The sequence below is a fragment of the Lonchura striata genome, chromosome Z (genome assembly GCF_050655825.1).
Source record: "Lonchura striata isolate lonStrDom1 chromosome Z, ASM5065582v1, whole genome shotgun sequence".
Lineage (NCBI taxonomy): Eukaryota > Metazoa > Chordata > Aves > Passeriformes > Estrildidae > Lonchura > Lonchura striata.
In genome coordinates this window covers 57,854,334-57,877,651 of record NC_140740.1, presented here as the reverse complement: position 1 = coordinate 57,877,651, position 23,318 = coordinate 57,854,334, and the positions used below count along the sequence as shown (strand labels likewise).

The 23,318-nt window shown below is 39.1% G+C and overlaps 1 protein-coding gene across 2 annotated transcripts; it reads left to right on the top strand.

Moving 5' to 3' along the window:
• The first annotated feature begins 128 nt into the window (after nt 1-128).
• On the top strand, nt 129-21,325 carry DEPDC1B (DEP domain containing 1B). Of its 2 annotated transcripts, XM_077790307.2 has the most exons (11): nt 129-200; nt 1,122-1,387; nt 5,163-5,298; nt 7,454-7,581; nt 10,115-10,245; nt 11,233-11,280; nt 11,730-11,870; nt 16,317-16,483; nt 17,984-18,160; nt 18,814-18,999; nt 19,315-21,325. In XM_077790307.2, exons 1-11 carry the CDS (start codon nt 153-155, stop codon nt 19,474-19,476), a joined length of 1,590 nt encoding a protein of 529 aa, XP_077646433.1. In that variant the 5' UTR covers nt 129-152; the 3' UTR covers nt 19,477-21,325. The 2 variants fall into 2 exon arrangements, with proteins under 2 accessions (XP_077646433.1, XP_085422370.1); XM_085566244.1 differs by lacking the exon at nt 17,984-18,160.
• Nucleotides 21,326-23,318: the final 1,993 nt, after the last annotated feature.

The window sequence follows — 23,318 nt, the reverse complement described above, 5'->3', positions numbered from 1 at the left end:
CGCCCGCGCCGCCGGGGCCGGCCCCGCCCCGCAGCGCCGCCCGGCCCGCGCGCCGCCAATCAGACGCGGCGGGACGCGTCACGTGCGGCGCGCCGCCGCCCAATGGGCGAGGGCGGCGGCGGCCGGCCGGATTCAAACGCGGCGCGGAGCCGATGGAGCCGCGGCTGGTGGGGCCCGGCCCGTACCGCGCCACCCGCCTGGTGAGTGCCCCAGCCCCTGCCCCAGCCCCTGCCCCTGCCCCAGCCCCTGCCCCCAGCCCCTGCCCCCAGCCCCTGCCCCTGCCCCCTGCCCCAGCCCCTGCCCCCAGCCCCTGCCCCGAGCCCCTGCCCCTGCCCCCAGCCCCTGCCCCCAGCCCCTGCCCCCAGCCCCTGCCCCCAGCCCCTGCCCCGAGCCCCTGCCCCGAGCCCCTGCCCCGAGCCCCTGCCCCGAGCCCCTGCCCCCAGCCCCTGCCCCCAGCCCCTGCCCCGAGCCCCTGCCCCGAGCCCCTGCCCCCAGCCCCTGCCCCAGCCCCTGCCCCCAGCCCCTGCCCCCAGCCCCTGCCCCGAGCCCCTGCCTCTGCCCCCAGCCCCTGCCCCGAGCCCCTGCCCCCAGCCCCTGCCCCCAGCCCCTGCCCCAGCCCCTGCCCCCAGCCCCTGCCCCGAGCCTCTGCCCCCAGCCCCTGCCCCGAGCCCCTGCCCCCAGCCCCTGCCCCAGCCCCTGCCCCCAGCCCCTGCCCCGAGCCCCTGCCCCGCCGCCCGCCCGAGCCCCTGCCCCGCCGCCCTCGGGCCCGCCGGTGCCCGCCGGTGCTCCCAGCCCCCGTCTCTGCGGCGCGGGCGCGCCCGAGGCTAGCACGGGGCAGAGCCCGGCCGGGCGCAGCCTTTTTGTCCCGCTAAAACCTCAGGGAGGCTAGAGCCGTATCCGTAGGTCCGCAGATAGCATGAGACTCTAAATATCTCAGCCTCCTACACCTGGTGTTTGTTTTTGGGTCTCGACAGTTTAAATCCTGCGCTTAGGTTTCGATGTTCTTGTGAACGCAGACGGTGAAAAAGGGGTGTAGTTCCGCTTACAGACCTGGCTGGGTTCTGGCCGCAGGAAAACCTGGGGGAAGAGCTCCCGTGACGATTTGCTTTGCTCTTTCCCAGTGGAACGAGATAATCGAGCTCTTCCGTGCTGGAATGCCCCTGCGGAAGCATCGCTGTCGTTTCAAGAGCTACGAGCGCTGCTTCAAAGCCTCGGAGGCAGTCGAATGTTTGCATGAGCTACTTGGCTCTAACCAAAACTTTGGCCCAGAAGTGACTCGCGATCAAACGGTTAAGCTGCTTAAAAAATTCCTGAAAAATCATGTAATCGAAGATATTAAAGGAAGGTGGGGCAAAGAGGACTTTGAAGACGATGGCCATTTATATCGGTAAGCCTGTATACGGTGATTAAAAAAAATTTTTTTTTTGGACTAAAGACTAATTTTTTCGTAACAGGTAGCTGCCGTGACTTAATGTTTGACTTCAGTTTTCCTGTCTTTTTTGCAATATTTTTGAATGTCACTTCCATTCAGTTACATTCTTTGAAAATCAACAAAAGCTTTTGCATCTTTCACATGGTATTGAGTTCTCATTTCTGATGGCAGACATCAGGTTTGTTGGTGCTGGAAGAGTACATATTAAGACACAAAGGTGGAAGTGAGAATGCCATTGGTCTCCAGCACTGGTTGTCGTCCTTCACCCCAACCTCCTGACTATTTTGTTTTTTGTCTCCATTTCTTCTGAGAGAAGGGAAAGGCATTCTGAATCTAGGATATTTATGATGTAGCCTTTTTTTATACTCCTTGTTTTTTAGATGGACAAGGGACAAAGCTTTATTTACTTATCCTCAAGGATGGTTGCTTACTTATCCCTGTGGAGCAACTCACCTGGTTTGTTAACAGAGGAGAAGAAATTTCTTTGTAATAAAAGCTTAGCATTACTGGACTGGATTCTTTGACCTCTTGTGACCTCAGTTAAGGTTTGAATGGACAGAAGTTGCAGAATCTGAATTTGTGCCATCCTGTTTGGTGCAGAAATATAAAGATAACCATTCAAGTCTAGAACTTGTAACTTTTATTATGGTGAGCCTTCTTTTGAGAAAATGGGAGTTCTCATCATGCAAAGCATTAGGGAAAATAGGCTAGCAATAAGTTTATGCTTCTACTTAGTATAGCTATTATTACATATTCAAATTTTACATATTCATTTAAAAGTAATAAATTCTCAATATTCTCTCTGGGGAAATAGAACTGAATTCCCATCTGTATGTATTGTATATATTAATCTATATATATGTATTAAGTAAATTTTTCATTTTGCTCTATTGATCTTTTTATTTCTGGGCATTAATTCTTGTCAAAAGATTTAATATGAGGTTTGATAACAGCTGGTGTTATTCTGTATTTCTTTGATTTGATTTTGCTGTGTTTGTGTGGCTATGGGGTTTTTTTTTGTATATTTTGCATCAGCATAAGTATAATATATTAAAATTATTTTGTTCTTTTATTTATTTGTATTTTCTGTCATGACTTTACTGACCTGCAGGCTGTGGAAGTTGGCTGGCTGAAATATTTCTGTTCTTATTTTCTGCGTGTTCTGCCTACTGATCTGCTATTGGACAATAGAACAACTGTTGTTATATATTTTTTTGTGATGTTCTTTCTTCCTCCTCCCACTGAAAAAAAAATTAAGTTAGTAACTGAACTTTTTTCAGTTAAACATGCATACCTTTATTGAACTGGAGTCAGCTTTTTCCTCACTGGGCTTGGTGCTTGGTGCACAAATAAGCTATATACATTTCTCGTGGTTTTAAGTATTAAAACAGGCTTCCCTCCTATTTAAGTAGGCTAAACGTTGGTTTTCCAGCCTATTTTAGTCATGTATTCAATGTCCTGGCAGCTCCCTCTGGTGGATTTTCCTAATGCTACACATAAAATACGGGTTTTTTTCTCCTCACAGGGCTGATGGAGGGAGTGGTACCAGTCAATTCTACTGACAATGCTTACTTTGGAAATACTTACATGCTTCATACCTTCTGTATAAATTTATATGTTAGCATTCTGTAAAAGCATATGGTACACAGTTGTGTCACTCTTCACATGTAAGTGTAGCTGCCTACTCTTGTTCACCCACTGAGTATGCAAAAGAAATATTGCCAAAAGTTGGATCGCATGAGAATATGTGGCAAATATTGTATGTGAAGTCCTAAAAATAATGAAGACTTATTAGTGTGTCCTGACTTACTTGCTCAGCTGAGTCTACAATAATGAATGAGAATTTACAGTTTTTGAAGCTATTGGGCTTTGTACTTTTTTTTTTTTAGAATGTAAGACATTGTATTAAAAGTAAAAGGTTTAGCACTCTTGCAATGATAGCAATATTTTGGGAATTTAGCAGTAATACTTGATATACCATGGACATCACTGTTAGTTGACCTTGTTCCGTATCCTTTGTTCTGCACACAAACAGGTATCTCTAGTTCCTCTTTTTATAAACTCCCCAAACAAGTGTTGCTGGCTATAACCAATTCTGATCTTAATGTGTCAGCCTTGGAGTGCTTCTCAGTCCTTCACTTCGAGTGACATTAATCCTTCATCTAGATCTTGCTGTAATGCTGCCTGAGAAAGGGGAATGCACCTCGTTTTTCTGCCCGTAAGAACTTGTTGTTTCACTGATTGGTTGCAAATCAGGACAGCAAATGACACAAACCTAAAAATTGCGAAGCACTGGAGAAGAAACAGGAAACTACTGAGAATAGAGTAAGGCAAAGGAAAAAGGCTGCAGATATGTGGGTATATTCTATTTTAACATTAAACTCTTAAATAATGAATATCTGAAAAATGGTTGAGAACACTCAACAGCTGAACATCTAGTCTGGTTTACCATTAAAAAACGGAGTAAATCTTGCAAGATTAGAGTGAGATGCTTGCTGCTGGTTCTGAGGGTTTGTCTGGCGGAAGTGATATCTCTGTGTTGCAGATGTGCTGTTGAACAGCACTGTGGAATATGCTCAGTGTGTGTGGTCAAAACAATCAATGTGTTTAACCATTCAATGTAACAGTACTGCACTAACCAAACTGCAGAACAAATCTAAATTAAAAACTTATTAAATATTTCAAGTGCCTTTAGAGGATGGGATGACATTTTGGAGAAACTTGAGGATTTCTCAAGCATTTTTTCTGGTAGGATACATACATGTGCTCTCCAGCACTATTCAAGCTCTTGTTGCAAAATCATGGATATATCTGTCCTTTTCATTCTGATTTAAAAGAGTTAATGAGGTTTAAGCAGTTTCTCAAAGCATCAGGAATCTCAGCATCTAAAACCTGGAAGTAAAAGTAGACAGGATTGGATCTTGGCCAGTCTGAAGAGTGTTCCCATCTAACTGGTTTGTCTTTCTGATATGCTGTCATTAGTTCCTTTGTACATGCTCTGACCTAAGCTTAGCAATAATTTGATGCTGGTCAACCTGGATAGTTTGTTTTCCTTCTTTTCTACAAGGGCTGGTTTAGGGCTTGTTTCTGCTAATTTCTTCAAGGCGCTTCTTGCAATGCCTTAAGAAGTCATATAGTTACCTGCAAAACCAGCTGGAAAAAAGAACTGCAGGATATGATCCAGAAAAGAACTGCAGGATATGATCTTCGCATAGAAAGCATGTAAACAGAGGAGGACCTGGTAATGTGGGCAAAACTTTGTGTGGACACTTGCATGCACTCTAACTAAATCTGAGTGTTAGTCATGTGACTTAGCTATGTAGCTTTGCTTTAGGAAATGCATGCTAACAAAGCACTTGACATGGGGGAAAACATCCCCACAGCTTTTTCAGCAGAATCAACATCTAGGGAAGACCTATGTCATTGTCTATGCAAAGACATCTAGTGCTACATGAGATGCACTGGGATATCAGACATTCACCCAAGGCTCAGCTATGCTGTGGGAGGTGCAAAGGACCTGAACTGTTCTGGAGCAGCAGCTGGAGGGCAAACAAGACACTCCACGATGTTTTACATATCACGTAACATCAGTCTACAGAGAACTAAGTTGGGCTGTGAATGTCCAAAGCATTTGTTGTATTTTTGCATGTGAAGGCTGACTACAGTTTTGCATTGGTAAATGGGGATTAGATTGGTATTCAGAGACTTTAAAAATTTTCTCTAATTGTAGATTTCCTCCTTCCTCACCACTGAAGTCATATCCAAAGAAACCTTCATGTGGAAAGGATGTAATTAAATTCCCAGACTGGAATGAACCAAGGGCTGGCCCTTCTCAAGAACACATCCCAGTGAAATCCGTTGCAATGGTGAGGCACCGACTTTTATTTCCCCAGACAAAAGCATATTTGGAACGTAAAACTGAACTGGTGATTGCTATGCTGTGTCACAAAATACTTGCTTATAAAATTAAATGCTAAATACTTTAATTCTAAAGTTTTGTGAAGTTAAGTTTTTCTTACAATTTGGTGGAGAAGTAAGATTTTAGTGTTCTTTTTGCTACACATTGCAATGTCCTGAGCAATCTGAGTTCCGCATGGGTGTATTTTCCCATATTTCATTCCAGTTTGCTCAAATTCCAATAGGGCATTATATTACCAGACTAAATACTTAAACTGTAACTATTATTTGGACACTTCAGGTATCAGCATATATACATTTATTACAACTTTCCTAGCTGCTATAAGGCTGTTACTGACTCTATTTTCTTTTCCATAAGGAATATGTTTTGGGTAAGGAGAAGTGGTCCTGATCTTTCAGCTATCCTTTGTAAGCTTGGAAAATCATCTTGCCTCATACTTATCTGAATTGATCCAGTCTTTGTAAAGTTGTTGAAAAAACTTGCTTTTATTAGTAAAATTGTATCAACTCTGTTCACCAGGACATAGTAAAAGACTAGGCTTCTGGAGTTGTGTATATTCTAAGCTCTTTCTTCAGTGTATCATTTATGTGGGCGTTCTCATAATTTGTGAACAGAGGATTTCTTTGATGATTTTGCCTTTTTATTGCTATCCTTTAGAACAGGACTCTGGCCTTAGATTTCTTGATAAACCATAGTGTATTTGGAAAAGTAGCTCCTACCATTTTGCTGGACATCTAAATGTTCTGAATGATTATTCCATATTTACAATCTATTTGTGTGCATATAAAGTGTACTCTTCATGTACAGCAAGCATCTGAAGACAAAAAACATGGTCCTTAGAGCTTCAATAGTAGGTAGAAGAAAAGATGGTGCCAAAGACAGGAAAAGAGAATAGAGTATTTTAGTTACTGAGCAGGTATCTGTTGAAGATGTAATATATTACAGCCTCCAACTGTGCTCTAAATTTCCATCCAAGCATCCTGGCTTGATAAGAATTAATAAAAGTCTGCCTCTGCATCTGACTCAGGTGCAACGGCATAGAGTTTGACATAGCTGAAAATCTCTTCCATTGGCAGTTTGGATTAATGCAGTTGATTGTAAGTGAGGCAAAGCTATAAGCTTCTTTCTGCTGCCTTTTTTATAATTAGGTCTAGCTTCCGTTGAAATGCTGAAGTAGACAGCTGAAAATGGTGGTACCTTGGGTTGCTTCAGCATCAATCTAAGCACTTAGTGGCTGTGTGTGGATTGATGAGCTTTAGTCTGTGTCATGAAATACTGATGTGAAAGACCAGTCCCTTAATTTCACAGGGTGCTATTTGCTTCCAAATAGCTCTAGTCTAGTCTGCGATGGAATGACAATTAGTGCTTGTAGTATTTAAGTGCATTCCTGGAATGCATTTTGTGGTTTTGTTGCAAGGAATATTTGTAACGTGCTTTATCACTGTTCTGTAGTGTAAACTGGAATGGTTAGGAGTTTTGCCTTGAAAATAATTCTGCTGATATAAGCTGCAATGTATGTCCACCCACTGATACCTTGATGACAATGTTCAAGAGTCAAGCTTGGGTGTGAAGGTTACATAAGGGATAGCGGTCTTCTGCATTCTCAGATTTACTTTACACTTTAATAATGGTGGACTAGATCTGATGAGTGCCTTCAGATGTAGTGATTTGCTTTTACTTTATTTAACCTGTTATTTGACTTAATGTTTAGTTATTTTAGTATATGCTGAAAAAGGATTATTTTTTTCTAATTCTCCAGTAACTTTTCCATAAACAGATGTTTAATCTTAAAATGGTAGATGAACTCATTTTAATCATGGATAGGACCTGAACATAGGATTAAAGGCCATTGACTCCTGAACTTTAATGGCTATTCTGACTCACATAATTTTTCAACTTTGGACAAGTTATGGAATTGAGAAATATGTGTGTGTAAGATTGAGAAAATGTTTCATTTCTCTTAAACACAAATACTTACCTTGCATCCTGAAGACTTCAATGGAATGTAAGAACACTTGCAATTCTGTACTATAAATGTTATTTAATGCTGTTTAACACTTGAAAAGCAACTAGTTAATTAAGAGAGTTTTTTCTGATGTCAGAACTCTGAGATGTGGTACAAGCGACACAGCATAGCTATCGGGGAAGTACCAGCATGCAAACTTGTGCTCCGCAGAGAGCTAACACAAGCAAATGTAGAAGAGATATGGAAATCCATGACTTTATCACGGTGAGTATAAGTATGAGTCATTTGCTGTTATAGTAAAACCACGTAGTAAGTAATAGTCTTGTCTGTCTTCTCTGGTAACACTTGTAGTTTCGCCCACTCACTTTTCATCATTGCCTTCAAAGCCATGGTGTCTAGACTAACTCCACCACTTGTTATTTGGCTAACAAATTCAGCAAATAAAATCTGCAAAAAAAAACTTTACTATGCTTAGTACCTTTTGACTTTTGCATGTTGTGTCCTGGAAGTCTTTGTTGTGTGGACTTTGTCTTATTTAATCACTTTTTTTCTCTGTCTCTTTTTCTTGTTGCTAGGAAATAAAAGCACTTACGTAGAAGTGCTACGAAACCTTTCAATGGCAAGTGCAATACTTTGTATGAGATAAATGGCATAGCTAATTGAGTGCTGAAGCTTTGAGATTCAGATATTCTTTACTATATTCAAATGGAATCTCCTATGCAAAATTAAAGTGATTGCTTTGGACTATTTCTGCACAGGAAAAAATAATATGCACTAGCTGATATTACAGCATAGTTGAGGTCTTACTAATGATGACTTTAGTGTAAGTCTAGCACATTATCTGCATGTAATGCACTCAGTGTTGAGGTGAGCAGTTTTGGTGAAAGCATGAAGGGCAGCAGAGGGCATTAGTGCATGTATATTCCTGGGTTTCCTGAACCAAGATAACTTCAGGGGACTGGAGAGACCCTCTGCTAGCCTGGAGCTCACATGGCAGAGCTTGATAGGACCTGGGCAAATGAGAGCAAGGGCAGTGGTGGCCAAACCCCTCCTTCACATAAAGTCTCCTATAGAGCTCCAGCAACCAAAATACAAGGGTGGGCAAACAGGGTTGGCACAGCAGATTGTGTGGAAGCATGCTGAAACCCTGACAGCTTGATCAGGGAGCAGCAGCATTCACATGACAGAAAATCCTGGACTCTTTAAGTTTGGTACTTGACATGGGGACTCCCACGGCTCTGGGTTGGATGAGTATGACTTGAGAATGTGGAGACTCGTAGCTGACCCTGCAATATGTTTGAAACTTTCTGTTCCAACTGGATGTGCTTAAAGATATGAAACCCAATGGTATTCATCCCAGGGTACTGAAAGAGCTGTATGACAATATTGTAGGGTCTCTCTCAATTTTTTTTTTTTCATTTATCTTGGGATTCTGGAGAGGTGCTTGTTGTCTGGAAGCTGGCAAATATTTTCTCAGTTTTAAGAAAGCAAAGAACAAAGACCCTGTCAGTATCACCTCAGTGCCCATAAAATTATGGAAAAATATTCTGGGAGTTAATAATAAAATATTTGAGAGACACACAGTCAGTGGTCATAGTCAGCACAGTTTCAGAAGGGAAAAATACTGCGTAACCTATTAAATTTTCTTTTATGACAAGGTCACTCATCAAGTTGACCAAGGGAAGCCAGTTGATGTGGTTTATTTGCATTTAAGCAGAGATTTTGATACTGTCTCTCACAGTATCCTTCTAGATAAACTGTCCAGCATGCAGCTTGATGAGCCCATAATATTGTCAGGTGAGCAGCTGGCTCTTGGGTCAGGCACAAAGGATTGTAGTAAATGTGGTTGGCTCTGCTGAGCAGTCATCAGTGGACCTCTGCAGGGCTCCATCTACGGCCAGTGCTCTTTCTTGTTTTTGTGAAGTATATGGATGTAGGAATTGAATGTACATTAAGTTTGTCCATGATACTAGGTTAGAAGGAACTTTGGACTCCTTCAAGGGTGGACAGGGCCTGCAGTGAGATCTGGATAGAGCAAAGAGCTGTACAGTCACCAAAAGTTTTGAGAAAGCTGAGGGGTGCCCTCAACTGAGCAGTGATAGGATGCAAGGCGATAGAATCAGGCAGCTGTGGAACATGATGGCAGTGCTTTCAGTTATATGGTATAGTTTTAGGTATTAAAATTCCTAAACCTTTTCTAGATACTAAAACAAAACTTCTTTAGGGCTATGAAGATCGTGAAGGGTCTAGAGAGGAATGATTGATGATCCTGGCTTCTTTAACTTAGAGGAGGCTGAGGGGACATTGCAGTGCAATCTGTGATGGGAAGTGGAGGAGACTACACTGGTCTCTTCCCTGTTGTGGCCAGTAACAGGACTGCGGGAATGGCCTGAAGTTGTCAGGGGAGGTTTAGACTGGATATTAGGAAAATGGTCCTCATCCAGGGGGTGGTTGGGCACTGGAACAGGCTCCCCAGCAAAGTGGTCACTGCACCTAAGCCTGAGAGGGTTCAAGAGGTGTTTGGACAGTGGTCTCAGGTGCGTGGTATAATTTTTGTGGTTGTACTGTGCAGAGCCAGGGATCTTTATGGATCCCTTCCAGTTTAGGATCTTCTATAAATCTAGGCTGTTCTGTGAGAAGCAGGACTTGTGCAGAATGGTCCTTGTGGCTGTCATCCAACTGGAGATATTCTCTATGAAATGAAGGTCTGGTTATTTCCAAATTGTATCCTAATACTTCATGTTTGCCTTTTCCAGATTAGATGGTGTATGAACTGTGTGTTTATGTATTTTTGCAGATTGCAGAAGGTGTTGGGTTTGGATTCTCTGGATGAAGTGTTAGATACAAAACTTGTGAATTCAAAACATATAGTTCAAAATGTATATAATGTCAATAAGCAAGGCATTGTTACTTTAGAGGACAAATCAAGTGAGTATTTTAGAAATTTTCATTTACTTTTTTAATATTGAAATCGACTTTGTAGAAACTCTTATTTTTGCAATGCTATTGTTTTTAAAATGTTATTGTTCTTTTCTGGTATTCCAATAGTAAGAGTCAGGGTTTATTCTATATTTGCTCTCTTAAACAAATTCTGGCTTTAGGAGGGTTAAAAAATGAATGTAAGACAGCAGCAACTTTTTACCATTTATAGATATAGGGATATTAATCACTTCGAGGTAAATTTCTTGGTCCTATCCTTTTAATTACCTGGAGTGTTTACATGAAGAAAAAATGTATTAAAAATTGCAAGAGAGCCAAAATGTACATTGAGAGAGTTTTGAGTTTTCAGTCAATGTGTTTCGAAGATAGTACCATGTTTAAAACTGTTTTGCACCTCAGAGAAAAAATAAAGCATCTTTACTGCTCTAATATATCACAGTATTATTGCCACCATGTTTTGCATATGACTTGTATAGAAATTTAAATGACATTGAAACCTGGTTTGGTTGTGAATAAAACTGCCTTCAGAGCATATTTGCTCATTTCAAAGGCAGTTGGACCATCTCAAAATATTAACTTCTTCCTTGCAGAAATGGCAGAACTGAATATATGAGTGCTTTTCATTATCTTTGGTACAAAGTAAACACTTTGTTGTATAGTACTGGGGAACTATATCTGTTTTGGGTTTTTTCTTTTTTTTGAGTAGGTTAAAAATTTGTGATATTTCCTGTTTTGCTGCTTGAGCTGCAAGGGCAGAATGCATAACTGTATGATAGTTGTGGAGGTACTGAAGTATAGATGTAATTCAAGCTTGATCCTACATTAAGGTATAGCCTGCCTTTGGAGTCACTTGATTTACTACGGAGGAGGAACATATCAAAGTGTTTTCAGATTTGCTTTTGTCCAACAGCTGAATATTTTTCTTCTTTTTTTCTTTTAATTTTGTCCCTTAATTTCTGTTTCTTCCCTGCACAGAGGAACTACCTCATTGGATATTATCCGCAATGAAATGTCTAGCAAATTGTAAGTAAATTCAAAAGGGGGAAAAAGATCCCACAAAAAACCCACCCTGAAAAAAAATAAATAGAACTGACTGTGTCTTCACCACTTTATTAAGTCCTGTTTATATTCACTTTCAGTCTTTTTATGATTATTTTATAAAAGAAAGTTGGAAAAGACCTGTCAGCATGTATTTTCCTTCCAGTGTAGCTTATTTAAATTAATTATATAAACATTTAAGTATTCTATTAGTGTTTTTCCTCTGTTTTGTATCTTCACTAGACCAATTGAGAATAGATTGTTCCAGTAGTAGATCAATAAAATTTCACTTATTTTGAAGAATCTTTTTTTTTTTCCTCTAATGATCCATTTTAATGGGCTGGATCAGAAAACACTGATCTGCTTGGTGGCTGAAAAGCAGTGTTCTCTCTCTCTTTTGCTTCTTTCTGTTTTGTTCTTTTTGTTCTTTGTAGGGCCCAGTTGTTCAGATGTGAAGCAGCCTACATACTCAGGCTTTGAAAGAGATGTCTTCAAAACTATAGTGGACTACTTTGGCCAGATGAAAGAACCTCTTCTCACATTTCATTTTTTTGATATTTTTGTTAGCGTGTTAGGTAAGTAGTTTGGAATCTAATGAAATAAAAATTCTCTAATTTCCTGGAATTATTTTACTTTACTTAAATACTATCACAGATGAATTCTTTAGGACCTGTCCTTTCCATTCTGCATAGAGAACAGTTTAATATTTAAATTCATTTCATACCAAATGGTGGTTTTATTTTTGTATTTTTGATCACATTAGTTCAAAATCTTTTATTTCTTGTCTTTATAATATTAAAGGCCCCTGTTCATTGCTCAGCATCCAACAAACAGATTTTAACAGATTTTTCTTTTTTTACAAGTGCTTAAATGTCTTAAAAACTCTCATAGGCTTTTAGAAATTGCTTGACTGAAGTCTAGATTAGAAAGGATTAGGTTTTAAGCATAGTTTTTAACCCTGGAAATATGCTAATTTGAAGGGAATTGAAATACTATGTTGCTTTAATTTAGAAATGACATTAAGTAATGTAGTGTATAAAAAAAGCAATGCTTTAGTTATTAACTAGAACTTTCCAGGGGTTCACACTATATTGAAATTGGCAATTCTGATCTTATAGATGGTTTAGTGAAAGACAGTAAAGAGGAAAATATTTGATTACATTTTATGCAATCAAATTTGAGAAAAAACAATTGAGTTTAAAAGTAAACCCACTTTGTAGCATGTTAGTTTTTTGAGCTTCTTTCTGTGTGAACACTATTTTTAGTAAACTATTGAGACGAGAAAGGAATCCAGAATGACACTTTTGTTTCTGATATTCAGTATATATGCTTTGTGAGTTGTCCATCTTGCTTCATATGGAATATAATTCAATTTTCTGATTTCTTTTTCTTAGAGAACTCTTGTTGATATCTTTAAAACTTACACGTCTGCTTTCATACTGTTTTCTTTTCCATTTTTTTTCACATCTTTTAGGTTTTACTACTTTCATTTCACAGTATTTCATAAATGTAAAATTAGAAGAAAGATTTCATGCCAATATGTATGTGAAAGCAATGAAAATTGTGCAATGTTTCAAGAAATCAAACATTAATTTTGTGGTCTCTTTAAAAAAAAGTGAAGCGTTGATAAGGAATCATTCCTTACTCGGCTAAACATATGCATTAATATGCTTGCCAAATCTTCCTTTGAAATTAGAGAATGCTTTACTATGAAAATTAACTTCAGTTTTTCACCCTCTTTTTCAATAAGAAACAGTTTCCATGTCTTACACCATGGAGTTGACCATAATGGTGGGTGAGGGGATAACAATGGGTACTGTTTATGTTCAGAGCAGTAAAGATTTCAACACTAGTGTTCCATCCTTCTAGACAACCTGAGGAAGCACAGGCTGGATAGGTGGGTAGTGAGGGAAACTCAGAAATCGGTTCAATGGCTGGGCTCAGAGGGCTGTGATCTGTGGCACAAAATCTGGCTGCATGTCAGTCAGTGGAGAGCACCCCAGGCTGGTAGTGTGACCAGTAGTGATTCACACTTTGTTAATGACCAGGATGTTGGCACGTTCTGTCCTAAAAATGGACACAATGCCCTAAACAAGCATGCAAAAAACTAAAATGGGGAAGAGTAGCTTATGCGGCAGAGGGTTGTAGTACCATGCAGGGTGACCTTGACTGGCTGCAGAAATGGGTAAACAGGAATCTTAAAAAGTTTAGAAAAGGAGAAATGTCAAGTCCTCTCCTGGGGAGGAATAATCCCATGCACTAGTAAATTCTGAGGGTGACTGGTTTGAAAGCAACTTTGCTGAGAAGGACTTGGAAGTCCTGGTGGGCATTAATGTGACCATGAGCCAGCAGTGTGGCCTTGAGGCAAAGAATATCAGCAGCGTCCATAACTGCATAAAGTGAATTGCTGGTAGGTCAAGAGACATGTTTCCTCAGTGCTAGTCAGTGAGTCCAGTGAAAATAATAAAAAATTATTAAAGTCTTGGAATGCGTGTCATATGGGAAGAGACTGATAACAGGGACTGTTTAGTCTGGAGAGGAGAAGGCTCAGGGAGAATCTAAGTAGTCTGAATAAAAGATTGATATGGGAGGAATAAAGAAGAGGAAGGAGCCAGACTTCTATTGGTGATATGCAATGACAGGGCAAGAGTCAATGGGCAAGAACAGAAGTACAGGAAACCTCATTTTCATGAAGAATATAGCATTTTAATTGGAAGGTGATCAAACAGTGGAAGTAGTTTACAAGAAAGGCTGTGAAAGGTCTGTCTTTGGAGCTATTCAAAACCTGTGAGGACATAGTCCTGGGCACCTTCTTGTAGATGAACCTGTTAAGCATGTGAAGAGGTCTATATTATCTCCAAAGAGCTCTTCCAATTTCTATAGTCATATGGAAAAAAAAGAAGGGTTGCTTGTTCCTTTTCTAACAGAAATTACTGGTAGATTTGTTATGTAAATATTTTGTTTTCTTACTTTTGTTCTGATACTAGTGCTGTTTAGACAAAATCATAATAGATCCTTGGTTGAGACTTATGAACCTAACATATGATGGTATTTTGGTGATTTTCTATAGATGCCTAAACTACTATCACTTTCTACTGTGCCTATCCAGTCTCCAAATATCTCTACCATGCTTGCTGGAGTATTTTCTCAAGAGTCTGTAAGCAGAGTTAGGCACAGATTTCATGTCCATAGGTGTGAGGCACATGTTGGTATTGTCATAGTGTCGCTGATGCATAAGAACATTTTCTTTCCCTCTAACTTTTGCCACAGACTTAACATTTTGTGTAACATGGTTGCTATATCTATGCATACCATTTGGTTGTGTTCAGTGCTGAGGTAATAAAAGAGCAAGGATGAAACAAAAAGTTGTAATTTTTTGTGTATTGTAATATTTAGAGTTATTGGTTGTAGCTATCAATGTCTTCCAGTGCATCAGAAGAAAATCTTTTAAAAACTTTAACAAGTCCTAGTAGTCCAATTCTAGTGATATCTTTCTAGTCTCACTGGGGAGTTGTCATGGTTTGACAACTGAAAATGTAATCCCTCCCTTGAATGCTGTGAAGTGGAATCTAGAACAGAGCAAAGCAGGCCCAAGCTTAATAACAGGGAAAAAAAAACTTTATTAAGCTACTACTACAAAAGGAAAAAAAGAAAGGAAAAAAAACCCACAAAGATCAAATGAAAACCTTGCAAAGCATTCCTCCCCCCACCACCCAACTCCAACAAACCACAGTGAGACACAATCTGGACCCCAATCAGGTTTCCACCCTCCAAACAATCGATAACTCAGTCCATCGAGGGAACAGAGTCTCTCCTGTGCCACAGACCCCCCAAGAAACACAGCTCCACATCCTGTGTTTCCATGTCACACATGGCACCGCCCAGAGAAAAGTTTGCCATGGTGACCCTTCTCCTTTCCATGCACAGTGCTCTCACCACCAATGCATGGATGGACAAACTGCTTCTAGGATTTTCCTTTCAAGGATGCCCTGCCAAGAGGGGAGAAAACAACAGTTCAGTTTTTCATTGTTTGGGACCACAGTCCCCCCCATTTTCCCCTGGGGCCGAGGGCTCAAGAACAGAGATCTTCTTCTCTTCTCTTTCCTTTCCAGGACAGGGGGAGCCACCACACACCCCCTAACCTTTTCTCTGTTCACTCCAATTTTGTCTTTTTCCCAGCTGAAGCAGGTCTCTTGACTCACTGGCATCCTCCTAAAACACAGTCCCTCTTGGAGGAGAAGATTGGTTCAGGTTGTGGCTAACACGGAAAAGTCCAGCCAAAAAGCCACTCCTTGTCCCCCTCCCATCCAGAATTCCTCCTTCTAACATCCCAGGGTCCAAGGTGTCCCTCTTCCTCTCTTTCAAACCAAGGAGGGGAAAGGAAAATTCACAAGCTTTCATTTCTCAAAGAAGGGTTAAAAGTCTGAACTCCCAGGATGGCTCGATGCCCGGACATCCAGCAACTCCCACGCACTGGGCACCTTGCAGCTCCCCCTGCTCCTCCTTCCTCGCGGTGGAATTGCTGACAGAACTGCCGCTGTCTCTTTCTCTCTTTCTCTCAGGAGAGAAACTCTGGGGGGGGATGGAGACATCCCAGATTTCTTCCACCCTTCCATCTGCAGGGGCCAGCCCGGTTCCAGTCCTTCCACCACCCTTGGGACCTACCTTCGTCAGATCATGGGGCTTCCCCTCCCCACCCAGCTCGTTGCTGGGCAGGGCAGAGTCCTGCACTGCACGCTGACCGGAACCAAAGAGAGCGAGTTCCCCTGGGAATTCTGCTTTCAACCCCTCTGTGTTCTCAGAGGCGTGTCTACTTTCAGTTGGCCAATATCTAAATTGACCTCTTCCTTCCGGAAAAAATTCTCTTTCTGTGTCAAACCACGACAGGAGTGGAGTTCTAAGGCAATCTTGAATGAGTAAGAAGGGAATTTTGGGTGTTAGGTATAGAAATACTATGTTAAATATTATGGAAATATACAACTGAGAAATGCTCCCCAATCTTCTGATCTCATATAAACCAGGACTGCTGCAAAAACCCAGCAAGGCTGTAGAAGCACTTCAGATATCTTGTCTCCTACTGCCACCAGAAAATAGAAAAAGACTACAGCTATTGGTGAGAATGATGGCAAGAATTTGTCTAAACCAGGATTTGCCACGTCTTTCTGAATCAGCGAGGACCAGAACTTTGGTATGTATAAGTGTAAGGTAAAAGGTCTGGACAGACTTTTGGAGCAGCACAGGTTAAAGATTCTTACTGGACAGTTCAAGCAAAATACAGTTTGCTTGTTTAAGGAACTGGTTTGTCTGTCCCAGCTGTTTGGAAAGCTAATCTGAATATGAATAAAGTGGCATTTCATGGTGGTTTGTAAGAACACAAAGACCTTGCTCAGAATTTAGAGGTTTCCTTACCTTTCAAAGTCAAATCACCACTGATTTCACTATAGAATAGAAATAGCCACAAACAAACAAGCAACCTCCCCAAAAACAAACAAGCAAAATCAACCAAAAAAAAAAAAAAAGAAAAAAAGCAGATGAGGTCTCTAGCGTTCTTTATCACTGCAGACAGTGTGAATGAAAAGTGCCTGTTTCAGTCAAAGCTTGAAATATGGAGCTGAATGTTCTGATTGACCTGTTTTCAGCCATTCAAAAAAATTAAAATCCCAACTGTTTATTTCAGTACTTCTTTTTTTTTTTTCCACACACAGAAGTCTCTTAAAGTAAGCTCCAGTTTTTGCTAATTCTTCTTCTGTTGGAGCATATACAGTGATATCACTGCACTGATATTTGCAACAACACCTTATTACAAAGTTATTAGGCATAACTTAACTATTCTGACTAGCTAACAACATGTATTTATTTTGGTTAATTTAAAAGTCTTTGAAAATTAAGGGTAAGGGAAAACTAAGCTGCAGAGCCATTCTGTAAAAATTCTATAGCAGCATGCACAAATCTAAATGTGCTCCACAGCAATTAAGTTTTTAGTGAACTTTGAATAGTATTTGATTAAAACAATTTTTTACTGCCAAGGTTATAATTTAATTAACTGTAAGTGGTCTTTAATTACTACTATTGTTGTAATTGAAATGTTGTTTTTAGAAGTGAATCCTTACAGTCTGAATGTTTTGTACTAAGTTTTAATTTAGCAATGTAATGTATGGTACATAACAGAAATCTTTATTACCTTCTGTGATTTTAATGTTACAAGTGGCTGGTGCACAAACAGAAACTCTTGTAACTGAATGCTTGAGCACAAGACTACCTGAAGTTAACTGGACTTGAAACTTGATTTGATGTTTTCAGAATAGTGGTTTCAAGTTTACCCTCTGGTGCCTAATTTCTATTAAATTTCCATATTATTTAAAAAAATCTCTAAATAGAGATGCCCTCTTTAAATAGCCATGTAAAGTGGCTATTTGACAAAGTCTTGAGAATAAAGTGGAAATCATTCATTCTATATCTAAATTCAGGAGTGGATTATCTGTATGAGGCAGGAGCAATTTTCAATGCACTCACATAATGTCACCGTACATAATACATTCTAAAAAATATTTGTATGTTTGAAGTACAGTAAGTATTATGATGTTAAAATATTTATTCTAAAAGATCACTTTTTAAATGTAGCCTGATTCTTTACTTCTCACTCCCAAACAGAAAAATACATTATAATGGTGTGGGTTTTTTCCCTCAGATGGTTCAGGCATTTTCCCGTTGTATTCTCTGCTCAAAGGATGAAATAGACCTGGACGAACTTCTTGCTGCTAAACTAGTATCTTTTCTCATGGATAATTATCAAGAGATCTTAAGTGTTCCTTCTGCTTTAAAGTCTTCCATAGAGGATCATATTGTAAATCTCCAGAGAGTCCAAGTATGTATCTAATGAAAAAAACCCTTATGTCTCTCTGTTTCTAGATTGAATTTACCCTTTGTCCTCTGAAGATCAACAATTCTTAAGAGACTTTTTTTTTGTCTCTGTTAGCTTTTGAGAGCTAGACTACAGATATTCAACCATAACTATGTGTTTAAATGAAACTAAACAAATATTGAATTTGTTTGGAGACAAGAACTCTTAAATATGTTTTCCTATTTGTCAGCACTGTCTTCCCATGGAATGGGCAAGTTATGTGAGTGAAGAAAACAGAATTATCATAATGTGTTTCCATTAATGTTCTGACTTTTATTTTTCCTTTAGAACTATCCTTACTTGCTCAGTTTTTTCATCTTTCTGTTTCCTGATACCATATTTTGTTTTTGTTCAAAGATGAAACATTTTTTCAATTTTTTCTATTTTCTACTAGAAAAGTAAACTTATTTCAAGAGCTGAATAGGCTTCTTATGTGTCATGTTTTTTGACTTACTGCAACTCACTCAATTAGGGCTGGAGAAAAAAATTATAGTTTAGGGTCTCTATTCAGTATTTCCTCTACTTAATATCTTGTGGTGGTCAATAGATTAAGCCAATTTATGTAAGTGTTTTTCAGAAAACATAGCTATTCTTTTTTTTTTTTACTGTGTCTTCAGATAAAATATGCTGGGGCTGATAGTGATGCAACACTTCCTCCTCCATCATTTTGTCATCAAATCACTACAGGTGAATTTGAATACCAAAGGGCAACTGGCTCTCAAGAACCACTGGCAGCTTTGTTGGAAGAAATTGTAATGAACAAAGAAATATCTGTGAAAGATAAAAAGAAGAAGCTCAAGCAAGTAAATAAAAATTTCTCCACAGTTTCTAATTTTAATTTGAAAAGATTTATCAAGTTTTAGACATGTATTCTTCTAGAGAAATACTGAAGTTGAAAACAGTGGCTACATATGGGGATTTCAAGATTTATAATAACCTAGAACAAATATGCTGTGATGAATCAACCCAAATCAGAAATACTGCCTAATTTTCTATATAGTGGTGTAGAAAGTCCATTAGAGATACAATTTCCTTGCTCCAGAAATGCAATCTTCACTTTAACAGTTTATTGTACATGTTTAAACAAATTCTTAATTTGAATTAATGTACTTTTCTAGTTTCAGAAATCTTATCCTGAAGTGTACAGAGTACGATTTCCTAGCCCTGAAACTGAAGCGATGCTATTTCCTGAAAAAACTAAACAGAAACCACCAATACTGATGTGGGCCTTAAAAAAGCCTTTTCAACCATTTCACAGAACCAGAAGCTTTCGGATGTAAATGGTTTGAAATATATCAGCAAACTAACAGAGACACAGTGTATTGTCAATGGATCTCATGCAAAAGGAGCCTGAGCTGCACGTTGTTACTCAAAAAAACTACTGGGGATACTGCTGAGATCATAGAAAATGTTGAAAGAAGAGGAGAGTATTGAGGTTGTAGTAATGTGAACCATTATCAGTATTTTTATAAGGCATTATTTTTTAAAATGTCTGTTACTTTAAAACAACCAACAAAAAACAGTAACAAAAAAAGGTACACAAACAAACCCACCACACACTCAAGGGGATTATTCTATATATGGGTGATAATGTACACTTGCTGTGGTTGGGTTTGACTATTATTTTAAGGCCTAAATGTATTTGTGTGTAATGTATTCTTTGTAACTAGTCAACAGCTTTTTTTCCTCCCTGAAAATGAGTGTCTTGCATAAACTAGACTGTATTTGTGCACATGTAGTGTGAGGAATTAACTTACTGTACATGCTTGAGTAAGTATGAAACACTGGATTTTGCTTTGCTTTTTGTGAGAGACTGTTGTATTAAAAGTTAACAATGCAACCAATCGGCTGTTTGCACCTCTCAACCACAGGGGAAGGGGAGTGTTTTTGGGTATGTGGTTATGCAACTTCTAGGTCTGCCCAGGTGCATAGGGGATGAGCACCTATCACCAGAGGATGACCATGACAAACCCACCTTTGTGTAGCAGCAAACTGGGGTTTGAGACAGATAAGGGAAAACAACTCCAGAAGCAGATCCTGCAATGTGGGATGCTGGTTTTTATCATGCCAATTTCGTCACTTATGCAACTGGCTCAGGTAGAAAATTCTCTCCCATCTTGAGAGAGATACAGGGACATTCACACCTAGCCTGAGGGTGGTCATCCCTTCTGTTAAGGCAGAACTGGCTCAGCTACATGGCATGACAAACATGGGTTGTGTCTTTTCCTCCAGACTCATTTCTTGGGCCTGCCACTAGAGGACTGCACATGAATCCACTGTTTTAAAAGAGACATGGTAAAACTGAGAAGCATCCAGGCATTCCCAGCTGAACCTGTTGAACCCATTGGACTTTGGGTTTCAAGGATTTCCCCTGGACCTTATGGATCAAAATTGTAACTGTTACTTCAACCACTGGACATCTAAATTGCAACAATCAATTGTCATAGGGTGGTGATATCTTTTCACTATCTATTCTCATCCTTTATTTTTATTTTCCTTGTATATTTTCTCAGGTGTAATAATTTTACTTTTATATTGCTATATTTCTATAGCTAATAACCATATCTGCTACATACTTTCTTTCCATTTTAACCAAATTATTCCAAAATTTTCTATCTATCTTATCTATCTATCTCATTCATTCACTGTTATGTCACCCTAGTCTGCCCTGAGAGATCTACTAAAAAGAACCTTTGTTAACCTGCCTCAGGGGCATGTTGTAACACTGCTGACCCTAACATGGCAGATTTATTTCAGAAAAGAAATTCTTAATTTTCTGATTCATATGTGCATAACAGCTTGAATGAACTTCCTTTGAAATTCCATTAGCTTTATGTAATGCTGACCTATTCTGATAGGCAACACAGCCTTTTCCCCCTATTTTCATACTGCATATTGTACAGAGCTGGGGGCTTGACAATATTTTCTCAGAGAATTTTAAAGCCTTGAGATTCCTCTAAAAATGAAACTCAGATATTGAAGTGGCATTGTAGCATACATGCATTTATTGATTTGATTCATTTTGCATTATGAAATCTAGTGTACCTATAACCTGATATAACCTGTACATATTACAGAGTTGAATCTGAGACTACTTTTTATCTATTAAAGCATTGCTCTTTTCTTCTATATACCTAGAGTCGCGATTTCATGCTATTCATTCGAGATTTGAAAAAGGGCATTTCATAGCCTATTGAATGTCAGGGTAGTCTATTCTGGAGAGAAGACAGCTGACATCTCAACAAATTTCTGACATTTTAGTAGAAAATGTAATGCAATATTGACAGCATTTGTACCTTGCTAACTTCCTAACCAATAATAAGGTTATAAATATAATAAGTGAATACGTTTCATTATGTACATTACAAGATGGTTGCTTTAATAAGCTTGGGCTATTTCTTAGGCAGTGTGACATTGAACAGTACGTGTTTTCATGGTCTGTTCTCACAGACATACTTGGACTTCATATCAATAATATTAAGCAAATTTGATACAGAAAGATACACTTTTCAAATATTAAGGAAATATAAAGATTTCTTTAAAAAATAGTCTGAGGGCATTTCTATGCTAGGTCTTCAAGAGTGATAAAATCTTAGATGTGTCATAGTATTCTGTGTATGTTTACATGCTGTCAAACTTTGACTGTAACTAGACTACTCACATATATTTTGTTACTTCACTAATCCATGTAGTATAATAAGTAAGGCTGGTTGGAAACAAGTCTTGCATAAAAGTGGAAGCCCATCCTAAGGGATCTCTGCCATCACGTCCTAAATTGCAGAGGAGAAGTTGAAGCCAACCTATCTGCCCTTTGCAATAATTTTACTGCCTGCCAATAAGCCTTCTGCTGTGCTGTTGAAATTTTCTCTATTATCCCTTTTAAAAAATATGTAGCCTTCCTGGGTCTATTTTAAACAACAATTAAAGTTTAACAATTAATTTTCATTATGAGAAGTTGAAGATAAGACATATGTTTCTATGAATTGATCATGCTTTTGTTTCAGAGATCTGAAAAAAAGAAACCCAAAAAAGTCAATTTGCTCACAATTTCCAAGGCTGTGAAAAATACAAAGTATCTTTGAAAACCTTGAAGGAACAGTAGGGAGGGAATTTTATTTGAAATCATAATCTCAGACTGAATTTTAACTATGCTCCTGTCTTGGGAAACACTTCAGAAAAGCTTCTTTCAATAACAGAAGATATGTGAGTATGGCTCCTTATTACAGCTGAACCAAGTGTAAATATTGATGAATAGGGTAGGAACACAAAAGTAAGGTTAGCTAAGTAAACTTGCCTATTCCTTTCAGGGTGCAGCTTAGAAAAAGTAAACTTGAAACCTAATTCAGGGAAGACTCTAAGCTTGGTAAAATATCTCAGAAAAATAGAGATTCTCTAACCCTAAACTGTAGGCAATAATGAATTCATGAAAATAGTAGTGTTTACTTTTGATAAAACAATTTTGATACTAACTTTCTCAGGAATTTAACACTTCTGTGTTAAAGCCCTACGATGCCTTCATACTGCCAAGACCAAGCATCATGGCCTCCCCAGGTTTATTTCCCTTGAACCATGAGGCCCACAAGCCAAACTTTATTTTGCTTCTCCTAGTGACTGTTCTGAAGACCCTCACTAAGGATCTTCAGAGGACTAGCTGACATTCTTTTAAAGCACATCAGGAGGAAGACTCAATAAAGGCTGACGTTGCTGCTTTTTTGGCCTGGTTAAATCTATGTTTGTCATCTAAGTGGAGCATCTGGTGTAATCTTGAATATAAGTAGGAGCTAATTCTTGTTAAATTTGGATAATATTTAACTTTGTAGTACTGAAACTCCTAATGTAATGCCAGTCAAGGTAGTATAAGACTTTTTGAGAAAGACCTTTCAGCAGAAACGTTGTGTAGGAGGGGTTTTTTTGTGTGTGGTTTTGTTTTGGTTTTTTTGTTGTTGTTTGGTTTTTGCAACGGTTTTTTTGGTTGATTAGTTTGGGTTTGGTTTTTTTTGCTGTGTTCTTTGACGCCTGCAGAGCAATCTTTTTTCCTTCATTATCTACTCCACCTTGAGTATAATATCTATTGTGACGTACTGGTTATTAGTGGCACATCTGTGACAGTTTTGTTCCAGCA

Coding starts and splice junctions, on each gene's coding strand:
- DEPDC1B (XM_077790307.2), top strand. CDS start 153: ATGGAGCCGCGGCTGGTGGGGCCCGGCCCGTACCGCGCCACCCGCCTG. Junction 7,582..10,114: donor AAATCCATGACTTTATCACG/GTGAGTATAAGT, acceptor GTATTTTTGCAG/ATTGCAGAAGGTGTTGGGTT. Junction 16,484..17,983: donor CAGCGAGGACCAGAACTTTG/GTATGTATAAGT, acceptor TTTTTCCCTCAG/ATGGTTCAGGCATTTTCCCG.